A 17,762-nucleotide genomic window follows, 5' to 3' on the forward strand; every position below is an offset into this window, starting at 1 on the left:
GTTTGCTTCCAGCAAATCCCTGGGCTACCAAGGAGAGTGTTCACCATGTCCGTGGGGTGGGTTTTCCCTCAACCATCCTCCTGCCTGCAGTGAGCCTTCCTCCTTTGGGATGGGTATGGAATCCCACCTTCACTCCCGGGAGTATTTAACACGCCCAGCCCCAGATCTCGGGGTTCTGGCTGGGGCGCTCGGTGCCACGCAGCCTCCCTGTCACTGCCTCCCGTGGGCTCCAGCATGGGGCAGGAGGGGCACACAGGGTGGGTGGCAGAGGGGATGAGGTTGGTGCTAGTGCCCAGTAACTGCACTGCGCCGCGTTCCTCAAGCGCTGCGTGGGCCGTGCAGGGAGCCCCGTAGCTCGCGCTTCGGAGGTCCTGCTCTGAGCAGGCAGCAAGGGCAGAACAGCCGCTGCCCACAGGACCAGGATTTGATTCCTGAGCCTGGGCTGAAGCCACCCTGTCCCTGAGCCTGCCCTGACTTCGTGGGGCCGCGAGCACCTGGTTGGTAGTTACTGAGTAGAGAAAGCCACCAGCGTCCCCGCACAGCGCTGCTGTGGCTCTCACAGCCCTGCATTGTGCTCGGATACAAACAAATCCCGCACTGCCCTGTTCTGGCTGGTGCTGCGTAGGGAGGGCAGACGGCTTTCCTGGCTGTGTCCGTGAAAACACCTGCGTGTTTCTTCTGGAGCAGACGGAGCTCATTCAGACCCCACCAGCGTGGATGGAGAGGTATAAATGGTCTTCTCTCAGCCCCGCTCCTCCGCACTTGTCCGTGTCCCTCTGCGGAGCTGTGGACAGAGCCAGGACGGGCTGGTGGGCCTCGAGCTGAGTTTCCAAAGGATTTCTCCGGCTTTCTTGCAACCTCAATGTTTAAACCTAATGCCTTGTATTTATTCTAAAATGGCTTTCATCTGATTTTCCCCCTCGCTTAACAATTTAGCTGTCAAAACCAATAACGTCGCGGATCCATCCCCGGCCGCCATCAGCTCACGTTACCGTCCTGCAATTACCCAGCGGTGGAACCGCTGCCGGGGCTTTGCCGGGGAATTATCAGGTTACTAATGAAGCCCGGGCAGCGGCGGGAGGCCAGACGCCGCGGTGGTGGGTGCCAGCGCCGCTCCCCAGCCCGTCCCGGGGCCGCAGCGCGGGGCAGGGTGGCCCGTGTGCCCCGTCGGGGCAGGGGAGGACCGGGGGTTTGGTCCGTGTCCCGCAGGCAGCGGCTCCCGGCGGGCTGGGGCAGCTCTGGGGGTTGTGTCCCGGTCCCCTATCCCCGCCCTGGGGTCCGCGGGGCCGTGGTTGGGCAGCGAGGGGCGGCCCCGTGCGCGCCGTCGGGCCGGGGGAGGACCGGGCGTTGTACGCGTTGTCCCCCCCCGCAGGCAGCGGGTCCCGGTGGGGCAGGGGAGCACCGGGGTGGGGCTGCGGGTTGGGTTGTGTCCCCCCGCGGGCAGGACGGGCTGCTGTGCGCGTCCCCCTCCTCCTCCGCAGGTAGCGGGTCCCGGTGGGCGGCGGAGCTGCGGCCGCTGTGCGGCCCCGGTGGGGCGGGGAGGGACCGTCTGCTCTGTCCCGCTGTGGCGGCGGAGCTGCGGCCTCCGCGTGTGCCCCCGGCGGGGCGGGGAAGGACCTGCGTTTTGTCTCCCCCGCAGGTACGGGCTCCCGTCGGGGCGGGGGAGCTCCGTTCCCCGTGTCCCCCCCGGTGGGGCGGGGAAGGCCGAGCGGCTGTGTCCCGCCCGCAGGTAGCGGGTCCCGCTGGGGCGGCCCTGGGGCGGGAGGGGGGGTGTCGGTTTCCTGCCGGTCCCGGGCCGCCCCCGGCGGGGAGCGGGGCGGGCGCGGGTCCCTCCCTTCCTGCCGCCGCGCCGAGCCATGAGGGCGGGCAGCCCCGCCGCCGCGCCCCGGCCCAGCCGGGCAAGGTGAGCACCCCGGCACCGCGACCGAGCATCCCGAGCCCGTACCGGAACCGCTCGCCGCTTCCCCGCTCCCGAAGGGAGGATTTTTTTTTTTCATCCCGGCGTTTTCTGGGGTGGTTGTTTTTTTTCTTTTTTTTTTTTTTGTGCCTGGCGGAGGGAGAGAGGGGAAAAGAATTTTCGATTTTTAATTACTACCATTAAAAAAATCAAATTTGCAATTCTTTGGGTGGCCTGATGGATTCCCTGATTGACAGCCGGAATTGACACTCTGGGTACCTCTTATCTCGGGCATTTACGGCAATTTCTAATTGCAGGTAGTTTGTGGGGTTTTTTCAGCGCTTTGGCTCGCATGGGAACCGAGCGATTACTTCAAGAGGCCCGGGTTAAGTGCAGGCAGGGAGAGAATTCAATCCACATTCAAATTGCTTCATTAAAGAGACGCAGCTTTTGTTGCAAAGGATTTAAATGGCCACTAGAAAGTTCTTATTTATTGTTTTGAGGCGGTTTATATAGGGTGCCCCGCGCTCGCCCGGCGCATGGAGCCGCAGCCTCCCTCTCCCGCTCTCTCCCGCAAGGTGATGCCGCCCGAGCCGCTGCCCAAGGCGAGCGCCCGCTGCCTCGACCCGCACGCCCGCACCATGGTAAGCGGGGACCGGGGGGGACCCACCGGGCCGGGGGCTGCGGGGACCCGGGGGGACCCACCGGGCCGGGGGCTGCGGGGACCCGGGGGGACCCACCGGGCCGGGGGCTGCGGGGACCCGGGGGACTCAGCGGGCCGGGGGCTGCGGGGACCCGGGGGGACTCAGCGGGCCGGGGCTGTCGCGGGATGCGGGGATGCTCCGGGTCGGGGGCTGCGGGGACCCGTCGGGATGCTCTGGACTGGGGACTGCGGGGCCCCTCCGGGATGCTCCGGGCCGGCGCTGTCGCGGTGTGCGGGGACCCGCTGGGGTGCTGCGGGCCGGGGCTGCGGGGATCGGCCGGGATGCTCCGGAATGCTGCGGGCCGGGGGCTGCTCGGGGCCCTGTTTGACGGCCCCTTCGGCAGTCGCAGCCCGACGGGGAGCCGCTGCCCGGCGCCCTGGAGAAGGAGGACGCCCGCTCGGCGCCCAGCACGCCCTCCACGCCGTCCGTCTGCTCCCCGCCATCGTCCTCCTCGTCCACGCCGTCGGCCGGCAAGAACGTGTGCTCCAGCTGCGGGCTGGAGATCCTCGACCGGTACCTGCTGAAGGTGAGGGGAGCCGGGGGGAGCCGGGGGAGCCGGGGGAGCCGCGGGGCCCCGGTCTGAGCCCTTTCTCTGCCGCAGGTGAACAACCTCATCTGGCACGTGCGGTGCCTGGAGTGCTCGGTGTGCCGCACCTCGCTGCGGCAGCAGCACAGCTGCTACATCAAGAACAAGGAGATCTTCTGCAAGATGGACTACTTCAGGTAGGGCAGAGGGCCCGGGGGGCAGCGCCGGCTCCGGGGGGAGGACGGGGGGCGCTCGGCATCCTCGCCGGCTCCGCTCCGGCGCCGAGAGCGCTCGGGAAAGCCGCCGGCATTCCCGGGGCAGCGAGCGGAGAGGCGTCCCGAGGGTCGCGGGGAGAAAAGGGGGCTCGGGGTGCAGCTGCATCGCCCCCCGAGGGGTTCCTGTCCCCCGGCACCGCCGGGACCTGCCGAGGGAATCGTGCCCTTTCCTGGGAAAACGCCGCTGGAGCGGCATCCCGTCGGCTTCGGCCGGGAGGGTAACGGCGTACCCACCGGGCTGCGGCGCCGAACGGCGTTTAGAAGCCGCCGGCATCCCGGACGCCCAAGCGGTCACGGCGGGAGCGCCTTGAAGGACCGAAACGAATCGGCGGCAGCGGCGGCCCCTGCGGCCGGGCCGGGGCTCACCGGGTGCCCTCGGGCTCGGTCCGCACCCGCAGCCCCCGGCGGAGCCCGTCCCGCGCGGAGCTGCCGCTGCCTCCGACCGGCTGTCCGTTACACACCTCGAACCGGGACTTTTCCCCCGAAAAAAAGCGACACGAGGGGACGGAGGATCCCGAGCTCCTCGCTGGGGTTTAATTAAACATCAGAGCTCCCGGCTCTGACTTTCCCGTCTCCTGCGGGTGAGGGAATTCGCCGGGAGGAAGGGGAGTCGCGGCCGGGCGCTGGGAAGGACCGGGGCTATGGCATCCTCGGGCGGCGCCGCCGGAGCCGGGCAGGGAAACAGCTGTGAGGGTTCCCCCTTGTTTTGCATTGCGAGGGGCTGCAAATAGTTGATTATCGGCTGCTCAGCGCGTTCCCCGCGGGCTCCGGGAAGCTCCCGACAGGCGGCTTCGTGCCCGCTTGTTCTTATTGCTATTATAATTATTATTAGTTTTAAATCGCTATTTCTGGGGTGATTTCACCGAGTTCTCTCTCGACCGAAGCCGAGACACTCTCGCGGTGCCGTTGCGCTGCTTCAGGGCGTTTGCGGCGTTGTCATTAATTAATAACCGTTCCGATGTCGGCAATGCCTTTTGGTTGTTTTTTTTTTATTTAACTATGGATCTTTCCAAAGCCGGTTTTTAAGTACCGAGCGGCTCTCTAAATTGCGGTGGGCCCCGTACCCCGAGTCCCCCCGTTCCATCGGCCCCGTTCCCCGCTCCGCTCCGCGCCCGCCGCCGCCGCAGCCAAAACACAACGAAAATCGGTGTCGGCGCGGCGAGCAGCGCCCGGTTCAGGGGGCACCGCACCGGGGGCGGGGAGGGCTCCCGGGCTGCGCTTCGCTTGGGGGGGTTTGTTGGCTGGAAAATATGGGGGGTGCGTTTTTTTCTGGTGCGGGCGGCCCCGGTTCCCGCAGCGCCGGTTCTGTCCGCCACCGCCGGGCCGAGGGCAGAGGGTTCAGCCCCGACACCGGGGCTCGCCGGGGCCGGAGAGGGGGGGGACGGACCCCCCCGGCAAACCCGGCTCGGAGGCTGCTTGCCTTGATAGCCCCGAATCCTCCCCAGGAGCATCCCAGCCCGGGAGCTGGAGCAGGCGCCAGGCAAACCTGACTACTCACATGGGGTTTTTTTTGTGTGTGTGTTTATTATTTACTGTAGATGAAGAATGTGGGTTTATTTTTTCCTAAAAGCAAAGCAGAAACCCCATCCTAACACGTGCGGCTCTTTGGAAGCACGGCAGATGGGAAGGGGTTGCGGGATGCGCTCTGCGGAGAGCGCCCAGCGGGTGTTGCTGCATCAGTGCCAATTCCTCGGGCGCTGGGGCTGCTCGGGGGGCTCTGGGGCTGCTCGGGGGGCTCTGGGGCTGCTCGTGGGGCGCTGGGACTGCTCGTGGGGCGCTGGGACTGCTCGTGGGGCGCTGGGGCTGCTCGTGGGGCGCCGGGGCTGCTCGGGGGGCGCTGGGGCTGCTCGCGGGGCTCTGGGGCTGCTTGTGGGCAGCCAGAGCTGGGGGTCTGTCAGGTGGGGTCATCCCTGGGCACTGCCCCGCTGCCAGCAGGCTCCGCTGCCCCATGACGAGGGTTTTTTGGCCTGCTCTGTCCCACCTTCTCTTCCCCGTTGGCGTGAGGGGCTCTGTAAGCACTGGCGCTGCCGCTGCTCCGTGGCCTCGTGTGCGTTTTGAAGCAAACGCTGCTGTTTCCTGTGTCTTGTCAAATAATTGCATTTGGCGTCCAGAGCTCCAGCACTTTGAGGAGAACCAAATTAAAATTGGAGCTCATTGAGCAGAACATTGTGTTCCCGGGCGATGCGAGGGCTGCTCACGGCCAAGCTCCCACGGCTGCGGTCGCAGGGAGGCCTGGTGTGATCCTGGTGGGATTCCCGGGGCATCCCGCTGGGACCCCTGTGGGATCCTGCCTTGTGGGGCAGCGCTTGGGCAGGCAAGCGTGGGGTTGCTGGCGCTGGTGTGTGTGTCCCGGGTGATGGGACAGCAAGAGTCGTGTGCGGGTGAGCCAATGCCTGCTCGGCTGCTGCCCAGGGAGCCTCCGTTGGCCCTCGCTGGGATGCTGATCCTGCTCGAGCAGCCACGCTGCGGCTCAGCGTGGAGACAGCCTTGCTGCGGCAGCGCATCCCCAGCCCGCTCACGCAGAGCTGGGTGATGCCTGGAAGCCACAGCTGGCTCCGGGGCTGCGTTAGGGGCTTCCCGTGGAGTGGGCCCAGGAGGGGACAGGGGCGCTTAGAGCTGTGGGTGGCCCTGGGTGCAGCTGCCTCTTGCTGTGTCCCCGAAGGTGGAGATGGACAGCAGGGCTTGAGGAACTGCAGTGCCTGGGTACGAGCAGTGTGTGGGAGCCAGGATGCACCAGCGTGTCCTCCCACCTCTGCTCTGCTAGACGTTGCCACCACCCCCGATGGAGGTGGAATGAGTGGCTCTGGGATGAGTCCTTCCCGGTAGTGTCATTGGCACTTTCAGTCTCCTGGTGTTAGCGACCCTGGAGAGCCGGCAGCACCCCCTGCCTCGCTCAGGGCCTCGGCCGATGGCTCCAGCAGATGTTGGGGATGCTCTGGCCTGTGCTGCAGTGCTGGGTGTGGGGAAAGCCTCTGGCTCATCTCCTGCCGCAGTGCATCCCCGTCCCTGCTCCTGGCAGCTGGGTGGCAGGAGCCACGGGGAGCCCCTTGCCTGGTTCTCCACCACCCCGAGTGAATGGAGCTCTCGGGGCTATCGCTGCCCTATGAGTTCGATGAATTGAAGTCTATTTTATTTTAAAGCCACTATTTCCAGGGGTGATGCGTTGGGGCAGCCTGCTCACAGGCGTTTCTCTCCGCGTTCCTGCGTTGCCGGTGGTCCCTGCGGTGCTGGTCACCGTTGGGTGACAGCGGGTGCCCGTGCTCGGCCCCTGCTCCGTTTGCTTGCAGTAAAACCCGGTCACCGCAGCGGTGCCAGAAGCAGGTGTTGGCCAAGAGCCGCAGCGTTGGTGGCTGCCGGTGCCGCAGCCTCTGTGTGAGCGTCTGTCTGCAGAGCCTCAGCCTCTCCCCGGGTGCTGCGGGTGCCGTGGCTCTGCGGGGGACAGCGGTGGCAGCCCCGGGAGTCCCTGTGCCCTTGGCAGCTTCTGCCCTGCTCCCCCCGAGCCAGCGCCGACCTGGGCTGGGGGGCACCGTGCTGTGGGCGTGGGGCCACCTGAGTGCTCCCCAAGATCCCAACCGGTGTGTGACGGGGATGGCAAGTGTGACCTTTCTGTGTGGTGCCCCGTGCCTCAGTTTCCCCTCGGTCCTGGAGGTGCCCCCCCCTCCCCGCAGCGGGCTGTGATTCCAGTGGGGAGCAGCGATTACCACGTGCTATTAGCTCGGGTAAGCCAGCCCCTCGTCTGATACCGTTCGGCAAGTACGACTGTTTACATAGCACATTGTTCAAAGTAATTCAATTTACAGGAATGATCTTTACTTGTAAATAAAAAATTAATACAGTTCTTTTGTTTGTGCGTTTATATAAACTAGCTGGCACAAATTCAGTTTACAACGTTCCCATCTGAAGTAAATTAGTGAGATCTCTTAGCTAAGTCTCTGTATAATTTCAGCACAGAAATGTCCTTTCTAAAGCAGGCCTTTTTTTCCCCCCCCCCCCTTTGGTCAGTTATGGTCAGGCTCAAAAATTTAAACCTTTCTTTTCCTCCCAAATAGTTTTGCAATTACTAATTCCAGTGCAGGATGGGGTTTTCGGCATCTTGCTGAGCCTGCAGCGGGCGGCAGCCCTGCGATGGGCACAGGCAGCGTGCGTTGGGCGCCGTGGGCTGACCTGGGCTCCTCCACCGCCCGACCGCGGGGGCTGCGGCTGCTCCGGCCAAACACAGCCGAGGGCTTTGCGGTGTGGCGTGTCTCTTGCCGCTCGGTGCGATGGTTTCTTCTCTGTGATTTGTGCCTGTGCTGAAGGATGTTGAAGCTGATGGGCAGCGTTGGCAGCAGCTCCGCTCCCCGGCCAGCGCAGGGGTTGGGAGTGCGGGGGGCAGGATGGAGCCCCCCAAGAGCCCGAGGGGGTGGCAGCAGCGGTGGGTGCACAGGGAGGTGTGCGGAGAAGCACAGCCGCTGCGATCAGGGCTGTGTTGGAGCCGGCACCGCCTTTGCGGTGGCAGAGGAGATGCTCGCTTCTCCCCTGCTGCTCGTTGAATTTATGTTTTTAAGCAGCAGTAATACCAAAATGCAGTGTTTAGTGTTTAGTAATACTAAAATGCAAAACGCAAGGCTGTGTCGGACCCTGCCCACGCTGGGGGCCAATTGCTTGCCCTCGGCTGGCACTGTCCTGGCAGAAAAGGCTTTTCCAGAAGCACACGCAAACGCCCGGTGCCCAGTGCGCGGATCCTGGCCGTCTCGTTGCCTCTTCGTGGCACTGAGCTGCTTTCCAACATCACTCAAGCGCAATCATTGTCCTCTCGCAGTGAGGAGACCTCCTTGTAGGAGGAAAAAGCAGATGCGTGTGCCTGTACGTGTAAGGAGAAAACACATGGTTTGATTTATGGCAGCGGGAGAGAACCAGCTCTGACACAGTTTCCATCCGAGTCTCACACTGGCTGTTATCAAAATAAAAAGCCCACAGGCTTGGAAGCTGATTCACGGCGCTGCGTCACCTCAACCCCTCGGCCGGGTCTGGCGCCGTGGGGCCACGCCGAGCCCTGTGCGCCTCCCGGGCACCGGGGAATGGCACCGCGCTGGCAGTTCCGCGGCAGCTCTTTTCCCGTGCCAGCGTTGCGGGGTTGGGGCTGGATGGGGCGAGCGACGGGGCTGGCGGCAGCACCCGCGCCCGTCCTGCTCTCACTCTGCTTCTTCTCCTCCCGCAGCCGGTTCGGTACCAAGTGCGCCCGCTGCGGCAGGCAGATCTACGCCAGTGACTGGGTGCGGCGAGCGCGGGGCAACGCCTACCACCTCGCCTGCTTCGCCTGCTTCTCCTGCAAGAGGCAGCTCTCCACCGGCGAGGAGTTCGGCTTGGTGGAGGAGAAGGTGCTGTGCCGGATTCACTATGACACCATGATAGAGAACCTCAAGCGAGCGGCGGAAAACGGTACGCAGTCCCCATGCCGTGACCGCAGCCTCGTCCCCGGGACCACACGGGGCTGTCCCTGTCCCCTGTGCCAACCCTCTGTCTTGGGGCGCCGGGGTTGGCCCCGTGGTTGCCTAAAGGCGAGCATGGGTGGCCCTCGGGGAGCTCGAGTGCGAGGCCCTGGGCTGGTAGAGGGCTCCTGGGGGTGGCCAACGTGCTGGCGGCACCCGTGGCTCGTGGCGGACCTGTGCGCCGCGGGTGATGCCGGGACGAAGCCCCCCGTCCTGCGCCGTCCAGCATGCAGTGCGTGAGGAAGCAACTGGGATTTTGGGGCTATGAGTCATAAATCTAGAAAGTGGGAAAGCTGGCGGTCTGACAAAACCTTCCCATTATTTTCCACCCACCCTGCCCGCCCAGGGACGAGCCGCTCCCAGCCGGACCACGCCACGCGCTGCCGTCCCCATGGCAGCAGGCCGCGGGCAGCCGGCCAGCCTCTGCCTTCCCAATCCAGTTGGTGACACCGAGGTCACGCAGTGCCGCAGCCCCCGTCCCCCTGGGCACGGCCCGGCCCCATTCTCCTGTGGCAGCGGCCAAAGAGACGCCTGGAGGAACGAATTGCCAGGGTTAGGTGCTGCCCAAGGGCTGGGGCTGAGGACGTGAACGTTTGTCTCCTGCGCTCGTGCCTGTGGGGAGTGATGACTGTGGTGGCTGTGAGGCCGTTTGGTTCCATCGCGTGGGGGCTGTGCTGGGCGAGGCGAGGCTGCCTGGGGTGCTGTGCAGCCGGAGTCACCAAGGGAAGCGCCCACAGTCACCTTTGTGTGGGCTCTCGTGCCCAGGGACCCTTCTGGGACCCTTCTGGGACTGGGGCTGTGCTGGAGCATCACCCCCAGCCTGGAGAATGGCTCCAGCCTCCCGGGGCCCTCGTTAGTGCTTGATGGGCACAGGGAAGCAAACACTGTGTCCTGGCTTGTGCGGCATGTGGGAGTCATTAACAACCTGATAGGGAAATAATCAGTGTTTCTGTGTAGAGTGTTTGAGTAAGGGGATGAAAACAGAGTGCCCAGTGGCGCTGCGAGGGCCCCGGGTCAGGATGTGGCTCACGGCGTGGGTCCACGTGGCAGGGAGCGAGGACCGAGACGGAGAAGCTGCATGGCCTGGAGGAGCAGGCTGGTGCGAGGACACCGGGGGCTGGTGCCGGCTGGTCCTGCAGAGCTGTTACCCCATCCAAGGGCTGGAGCAGTGGGTTTGTCATAGGGACCTACTGGTGTGAGCTGAGCCCTGTGGTGTCAGGGCAGTGCTGGGCCATGCAGTGAGCGTCCTGCATGTGGTGAGCTGTGTTCAAGTGTCCCTCGGTTTCAAGAAGGCGATTGGATCGCTTTGGAGAGCTGCAGTTGCTACGGAGTTGGAGGGACGTGCTCCCCTCCTCCAGTCATTACCCAGCAATTCCTTCTGCACGTGAAGTTTTACATACAAGAAAAATAAACAGATGTTGCTGAAGTCAGAGTCCCATTCATCATCCTAAAAGAACAAGTCAAACTATCTGAGAAAGTCCTTCAACTCAAGCCAAGACAATCACAGCCCAGTCCAGCTTGCAGAGCGAGCACCGGGTTGTGCAGGCGCATCCTGGGAGCGGGGCGAACGCCACCCCCACGCAGGCATCCTCCCTCATCCATCACTCGCTGCTGCTGCACCCACACCGAGAGCAGCCGGGCTGGGCACCACGCGGCTGCAGCAGGGACCCCGGCGAGGAACGAGGGACCCCGGCTCCAGCTGCCACCCTCCCCGCAGGCTCCGTGGCTGTGCGAGCGTGGCTGGGCTCGCAAAGGGGTGCACAGTCCCCCTCTTTTGGTGCATCCCTTCCAGGGTGCACCCCCAGGCCATGGGGACAGTGCTGCTCCTGCGGTTGCTGCGGGACCTGGACGTTGGGTTGCCGGGAGGATTTGAGGCCACGGAAATAAGCAAAGAGCCCATTAAAATGTTCTGAGCAAACGAAATGACTGGCGGAGGCCAAACCTCGGGGGAAGACGGGGTCACAAGGAACCGTGCGGGGCAGGAGTGATGGATGCCAGTGAGCCTGGTGGAGGCAGGTCCCTTTCAGAGTTGCTCACTGGGGGATGTGGCCAAGTGGTGCCCACGAGTCAGGGCCAGCAGGGCATCACCTCAAAATCCATCTTTCTGCTGCCATTTCCCTGTTCTTCATTCCCCACGTTGTCCACCAACTTGCTGCATTTTCCTTAGTTTAATGACAAATTCCTCGGGGCCGGTGGCGTCTCCTGAAGGGGCTCAGCATCCCAGGGCGACTCCGGAGAGGTGATGCTGGCTCTGCTCTCTCTGCTGCTGCTCACAAGGGATGCTGGGGTGCCCCACGCCGTGATGTCAGGCTGGTTTTCAGCCAGTCAAGCAGCCACCGCACGTGAGGGGTGTCGGGCAGGTGGGCTGGGGAGTTTCTGACCTGTTGGCGCATGGGCTTCTCTCTCCCAGGCAATGGGATCACGCTGGAGGGGGCCGTGCCCTCGGAGCAGGACAGCCAGCCGAAGCCGGCCAAGAGGGCTCGCACCTCCTTCACCGCCGAGCAGCTGCAGGTAGCGAGGCTGGACCAGGGGGGCTGGAGGGGCTCTGGCTCCTCGGCCTCATCCTGACCTCCTCTCTTTCCTCCCCCCAAGGTCATGCAGGCACAGTTTGCTCAGGACAACAACCCCGACGCACAAACGCTTCAGAAGCTGGCGGATATGACGGGGCTGAGTCGGAGAGTCATTCAGGTGAGGCGGGCAGGGCGCAGGCACCAACAGCTGAGATGGAGAAGGCAGAGGAGGGGAGCCAAGAGGCTGAGGCCAGACAGGGCTTGTGTCCCCGCAGCCCCTCGCTCCCACACTTTGACCCTGGGAGTCGCCGCATCCAGCAGCTTCCTGCTGCTTCGTTGGCATCTTGGCTTCACTGGATCCTGCAGCGATGCCAGCACTGTCCTTTCTTCTGTTTCCTATTTGGTTTTTTTCCCCCTCTTATGATGCAATATAAAAAAGGAAAAATCCCTTGGAGCCCCAGCCAGCCCCAATGTGTTTCCTGGTGGGAATTGTGCTGTTAGCAGCCACCCCAGAGCTCTGTGCTCTGCCGTGGGCAGAGCGGGCATTTCCTGGGAGCAGGCAAAGCCAGCTGCTTTGGGAAGCGTTGGGATTGAGAAGCTTAAAGGAAAAGGGAGTTTGCAGCCCCAGAAGAAGGAATAGCAGGAAAGTCCCCGAGTTTTTGCTGTTCTGGAGGGAGAGCGGTGCCACAGGGACTGAGAGAATTGTCCCCTCTGCAGCTCCGAGCTCACCATCCCTGTAGACAGTCCAGACTTTTATATTCCTCACTCCAGTGTTCTACTGACATGCTTTCTGCGTACAATAAAAACACGAGAGGTTAAAATAAATGTGGAGCTTTCACCCAGGATTGTTTTGCCAACGACACACAAATTTCGTGTGTGAAAATCTGGCTCGAGCCTCAGTTATCGAGGTTCTTCATTTAGCTAAAGATCAAGCAGTCTGCACACTGGGCTATTTTTTATGTGGATATTTTTTAAAGGCGCTTTGAACAGGAAACGATTTGTCAAATTCTTTTGCCTGTTTCCTTCTCCATGGTCCGGCGCGCTCAGCCTCAGAAAGCTGATCTTCCCTCAGCCTGGAGAAGAGCTTTACTGCCAGCTGTCTTTCAAAAATTAAAGCATAAGAAAGAAATCACCACATTAGCATAGAACCCCCCTCCACGCATGTTTTAACTCTGGGATGTAATCCCCTAACGATTCCTTTAATTAGAAGCAGTGAGGTATGGTCAGAGGGCTCATACCTGCTGCTCAGATGGAGCAGGGCTGTATCTCACAGTACCCTTCGTGCTCAGCTTTAGTGTTTCGCTGTGGTTTTTGAATACAGCAAACCACAAGTGATTAGAACAATATTATTTTTGTTGTTTCTAGAGTCACATCTTCTGCTCTAAGCTTTTGCTCGGTTTTGTTTCTCCTCGTCCCCTGCCTTGCCAACACTCATGCGTTTCCCAGCTGATCTCAGCCTTGCTTTTAGGCCAGGCTAGCGGGGATTGAATGTTATAATCTAAATAAAACCTTGAAGGTTGCTCCCATCATTTGCCGTGGAAGCCATGCAGGGATGAGGCTTTCCGCTCCCCTGGCCGGCTCCGTGCTGTTCCCAAGGGCTTTCACAGCCCTTTCAGCTCAGGAAACAGCTTACCATTAACATTGTTTTAGTGTGGAAGGGAATAGTGTGATCTTTAACGCGAGTTTCTGCTTCACCTGGTCAGGCTGTTGCGCTCTGCGACTCATGCAACAAGCTTGAAAGGTTTAATTACCCTGATAAAAAATGGTGTTGGTTTTGACAAAGACAAATCGAGAGCAGCAATGCCCCTTTGGGCTCCCTAACGTCTGTATCGTGTGGAGACAAAACGCTTGCTCTAGTGAGTGTAAAACGAAGCTACGGAAGCCAACAGAGCACTAGTGAGGTGTTTCAGCGTGTAGCTTTCTAAGTTTGATTCCTTTTTTTAACTATTTGGAAGAAACACCCATCCCAGGGTCTTGGTGAGGGACCACCTTCAGTCCGTTTGTCTCTCCACCGACACAGCGTTTGCCTCTTTTGTTTCAGGTTTGGTTTCAAAACTGCAGAGCCCGCCATAAAAAACACACCCCGCAGCACACGGTGCCGCCCTCGGGAGCCCCCCCGTCCCGCATCCCTTCCTCGCTCTCCGATGACATTCACTACTCGCCCTTCAGCAGCCCGGAGCGGGCCCGGATGGTGACGCTGCACGGATACATAGAAAGTGAGTGGCAGTTGGGGGGCTCCGGCTGCGGGTGCTCGGGAAGGGCAGCGGGTGCTCCTCGGGAGTAGGCGGGAGCACCGCAGCACCGAGCACCGTCAAACACCCCCGTGCTGTGGATGCACATCTGCTGCAAGCGCTCCTCCTGCTCCTTGTGCTCTAATGAACTTTGTCGTTGGGATTTTCTGAAGGGCCGTGCGTGGGGAAGCCCCAGATGAGAGGCAGAGAGGACAGGGGGCTGCTGCAGCCTCTTTCCCTCCATACCTTATCCTCAGGGAAGTCACTGCCCAGGTTTTACCCGACTGCTCCTTGGCCCTCCTCGTGTTTTTTATGTCCTGGAGAAAAGGCGTGAGCATGCCATGCTGAGCTCGGTGGTTGAGTGGTCTCCTTCCTGCTCACAAGATCAGAATTGCTTTCTCTAACAATTGCTAAGGGCTGGTGAATCATTGCAAGCGGTGGGCAGCTTTGGTCATGCCTGGACAGAGGTTTTGGCTCTGTGACTCTTGTGAGGCTTCTCCCCTCCCTTGCCTACGCAGCCGTAGTGAAACGTGGCTCCTGCGGCCCCTCCGCCTGATCCCCCAGGCACCTCTTCTTCCACGCGTGTCCCGAGCTGCTCCCTGGTGGAAGCCTGACCGTGCCGGCTGCAGGGCGTGTGTTGTTTGTAGTAACAGAGGCTGAAGCCTCTTCTCATCCACAGGTCAGGTACAGTGTGGACAAGTGCACTGTAGACTTCCCTACACTGCTCCACCAGTGCACCTCAAGGCAGACATGGAAGGACCACTATCTAATAGGGGTGAGAAGGTAATTGTAGTCCCTGTTTCAGGCTTTGGGGCTAAACCTCAACTGTAGCAAAGGTTTTTGTGTAATGTCACTGCCACTGCCATCTCCTGTCAGCATCACCGCTTCTCCATGACCTCTGGCAGCTGCCGCAGCCCATGTGTCTTCTCTTAATTTTGGTGGCCCGAGATCTATGTATCGACAATTGGTCAAGACGGCCCCACTTTGTTCTTCACTAAATCCCCCTCATTGCTGTGATGTGCTGGAATGCTGTGCCTGCTTTCACTGAGGGCTTTTGACCTCTTCCTGCCCAAATTTCCCTCTCTGGCTTCTCCCCTTCCTTCCCACGTGTGATGAGGTGATGAGCTCCGTTCTCCTGCTCTGCTCCTCAGCTGTCTGCACGTGTTATCGGTGCAAAGAGCAACCGGCTGCTAACAATGGAGCAGAGGGAACCTTTCGCATGTTGTTGACTTTCCAGTTTTCCATGAGTTAATAAGATTCATTTCTTGGGGATTCCAGTATTGCTTAAAAAAATAACAACTGGCTGTAACAATATCTGAAGTAGGAATGGTATTTCACAATGTTTGGCCAGGAAACAACATTGCATATTGATATTTTTCTGTTCAGCACTTTAAGTAGCTGCCTGTGAGCAAGACTCCTGAAATAGGCTTAGGCTCATCAGATTTTACTTAGGATGCCAATTTAAGTGGCTTCATTTTGAGGTAACACTGAGCCTTTGGAAACCTTATTGGTTTTAGTTTTGGTCTTCACTGTTACAAGTTTGCAGCCTCTCTTTTCAGATCTCTTTAGGTAGTGCAGCAACTGCAGATTATTGAGCTCTGTTTTGATAAACCCAAGAAGGGGTAAAGCCAAGTTACTTTTTCAGTCTAAATACTACCATTTTCTCATGGTATCTGCACTGCAAGCTGGAGAGTGTTCAGAAAATACTATACAGTCCTGGTGCTGTCATTCAGAGAAACTCAGAATCATTAAGGTTGGAAAAGATCTCTAAGATCATCAAGCGCAACTGTCAGCTCAACTCCACTGCACAGTAGTTCCTGTGATTTAAATGCAATTAATCGCTCGCAGCTGCTGCAGAACCGGGTTTTCAGGGCATGGAGCTGCCCCCCAACCAGCTCCTTTCCCAAACCATCACTTGCATGCTGAATTCCTTAAACCTGAAGTAGCCTTTTTTTCCTCATCCCAGTTTTTTTAAGAGCAGTGACAACTGAGATCCTGGGAAAACACGTGTAAATGCTTAGTTTCTGTTTCCCTCTGCCCATGGGGCGCACACCCCACTCCCCTTGGGGGGTACACCGTGGAGTGGCTGCGGGAGAGCTGCTTCCCCTGACCGATGGCAAGGACAGACGTTGTATTTGCAGAGCAGCAGGGTACGGTGGTTTGAGGGAAGCCTGTGCTGATAGCGAGTGAGATAGATAGAGCAAAGACTATTGCTAATGGTCTTCATCTTTCTTGGCAGCTGCCATATCACAGAACAAATAAAGACCGGTTTCAGTGTGTTGCCCATGTGGTTCCACAGCTAAAGGTGTGCCTAGAGGTGCAGCTCTCTCAGGCTGTGTGCTGCCACCACCCTGTTACCTCTGTCTGTGCCTTCCCCGGCAGGCTCTGTTCCATGGGCAGGGCTGGCAGCTCCCAAGCAGTGCTTCCAGAGGGTTTTTCTATGGGGAAGCAGCCTCCACAGCGGAGCACGTGCCTAATGTTGGTCCCTCATAGCCATTTCCGTGGCGAGGGCTGTCTGTCTCTGCAAGCAGCTAATGCTGGGTTCATGTTTTTCCCCACTAGGTCATCCTCTTTCAGTACTGACTGCGCGAACTCTTCCTCATCTGCCCATGGCGCTACCAGCACCACTGCCCCTCAGCCGCTGAAACGCAGCGTCCAGCCTGAGGCAACTGCTATCAGTCACGCAGGAGAAACTCAGATCCAGCATTCTCAGTTATTTCCATTGACCAGCACCTAACATCCACTATTCTTTCTCCAGCGACACTCTGTGTGTGTGTGTGTTGAGTGCAGAGTTACATTTTTCACTTGTTTCTTGTGGACTTGTAGAATGACCGTGAGTCTCTCCAAGGCAAAGCCAGACACACTCAAAATTAGTGACTCTACTGTGCTCGCAACTCTTGCTCCCAAGCTCATGGGAATACGAACAAACAGGACATGCTGAGTCTCAGAGGGGTCAGTGATCACCTCTGGACATAAAGGAAGGAGGAATTGACGTGGTTTGGCCTGATTCTCATTTTGCACCAGTAAAGTGCTGTCGGTTCCCGGACATCCCTCCTTATTTCCACTTGCATGTGTGAAATCCAAAATGGGCTTTTTTGGCTCAGCAACTCGATATATACACAGACCTTCCTAAATCAAACTTGCAGGTAGCTGAGACTCCACTAAGTAGAAAACACAATGCCAGCTGGAAATAGGCAGTTATTCTTCCTCCTCAAAGTGCTTTAGAATCACATGCCCTTTGATCACTTGAAGGTAAGTAAATCTTAGTAGTTTCCCCCCCCCATTTTATAGGAGGGGAAACTGAGGTGTCCTAAACCAAGAGGAACCGTGGGGGTTGGTGGCAGAGCCAGGTTTAGCACTCTGAAGCTTTTAATTGCCGCCTTGTTCTTAGAACACTGAATATCTCTCTCGTCTCACAGCCATCTGCCAAATCTTCTTTATTTTTTTTTTACTCTTGTTCTTTATTGACAAGCTACTTTATTTCCTTGGAGTCCTATTGGATCCCAAGTGGGTGATTTCAGAATGTATCTACACAAAACTCTCAGACGCTCCATCCTCTGGGACTGGGCAATCCTCAATGGAAACCGGCCATGAACGTGTAGAAATGTTCTGTCCTGGTGTGGACCCGAGTTCAGTCAGTGGAAACGGTGGGGTAGGAACCCGAGACCAGTTACTAAGGTGAAGACAGCAGTGAGGCCAGCAGGAACTGTCACTAGCTGAGTGGACGGTAATGCGATGGCTTAGTCCTTTACCTGGAAGCATCTCCGATTCCCTCTGCCCTCCTGTTGTTCTCCATGCTGGAGTACAGCTGCTACCCCTGCCAAGTCCTCAGACGAAGGCGCAGCCCCGGGGGATTGCTGCTGGCACGGCAGGCACCGCAGGGCTCGTTGCGACAGCAAAGGAAGTGCTCAGCGGTCTGGCCCCAAATCAGGAAAAAAGCTCTGCAATGCTCCTTCATTCACGGTAATAACAAAAACTAAACAAGTAAGCTTTGCCAGCCCTGCTCGGTTTGCACCGAGCCAAGAGCAGGTCTGTAACGAAACCTCTCTCCATGCAAGCACATGGTCTGGCTCGCTGCTAAGGGTCCGTGAGGCCACATTTCCAAAAATGTGAAAGCCTATGATGAGCCACAGTCAGTGCGTAATAAA

General features: G+C 59.3%; 2 protein-coding genes across 5 annotated transcripts; one reads left to right on the forward strand and one right to left on the reverse strand.

Moving 5' to 3' along the window:
* Positions 1-1,046: 1,046 nt before the first annotated feature.
* Positions 1,047-1,997, reverse strand: LOC128854124 (basic salivary proline-rich protein 2-like). Its single transcript, XM_054084562.1, has one exon. The coding sequence runs from the start codon at positions 1,995-1,997 to the stop codon at positions 1,047-1,049; it is 951 nt and encodes a 316-aa protein (XP_053940537.1).
* LHX6 (LIM homeobox 6) lies at positions 1,062-16,312 on the forward strand. Of its 4 annotated transcripts, none has more exons than XM_054084135.1 (10): positions 1,062-1,097; positions 2,476-2,541; positions 2,945-3,127; positions 3,203-3,324; positions 8,603-8,823; positions 11,284-11,384; positions 11,466-11,561; positions 13,425-13,599; positions 14,294-14,397; positions 16,177-16,312. In XM_054084135.1, exons 2-10 carry the CDS (start codon positions 2,479-2,481, stop codon positions 16,195-16,197), a joined length of 1,086 nt encoding a protein of 361 aa, XP_053940110.1. In that variant the 5' UTR covers positions 1,062-1,097; positions 2,476-2,478; the 3' UTR covers positions 16,198-16,312. The 4 variants fall into 4 exon arrangements, with proteins under 4 accessions (XP_053940110.1, XP_053940109.1, XP_053940108.1 ...); XM_054084134.1 differs by lacking the exon at positions 1,062-1,097 and adding an exon at positions 1,796-1,903; XM_054084132.1 differs by lacking the exon at positions 1,062-1,097 and having other exon boundaries at positions 1,917-2,541.
* The last annotated feature ends 1,450 nt before the right edge of the window (positions 16,313-17,762 follow it).

Source organism: Cuculus canorus, chromosome 19 (genome assembly GCF_017976375.1).
Source record: "Cuculus canorus isolate bCucCan1 chromosome 19, bCucCan1.pri, whole genome shotgun sequence".
Classification (NCBI taxonomy): domain Eukaryota; kingdom Metazoa; phylum Chordata; class Aves; order Cuculiformes; family Cuculidae; genus Cuculus; species Cuculus canorus.

Coding starts and splice junctions, on each gene's coding strand:
- LOC128854124 (XM_054084562.1), bottom strand. CDS start 1,997: ATGAAAAAAAAAAATCCTCCCTTCGGGAGCGGGGAAGCGGCGAGCGGT.
- LHX6 (XM_054084132.1), top strand. CDS start 2,437: ATGGAGCCGCAGCCTCCCTCTCCCGCTCTCTCCCGCAAGGTGATGCCG. Junction 11,562..13,424: donor TGAGTCGGAGAGTCATTCAG/GTGAGGCGGGCA, acceptor CTTTTGTTTCAG/GTTTGGTTTCAAAACTGCAG. Junction 13,600..14,293: donor GCTGCACGGATACATAGAAA/GTGAGTGGCAGT, acceptor TCTCATCCACAG/GTCAGGTACAGTGTGGACAA.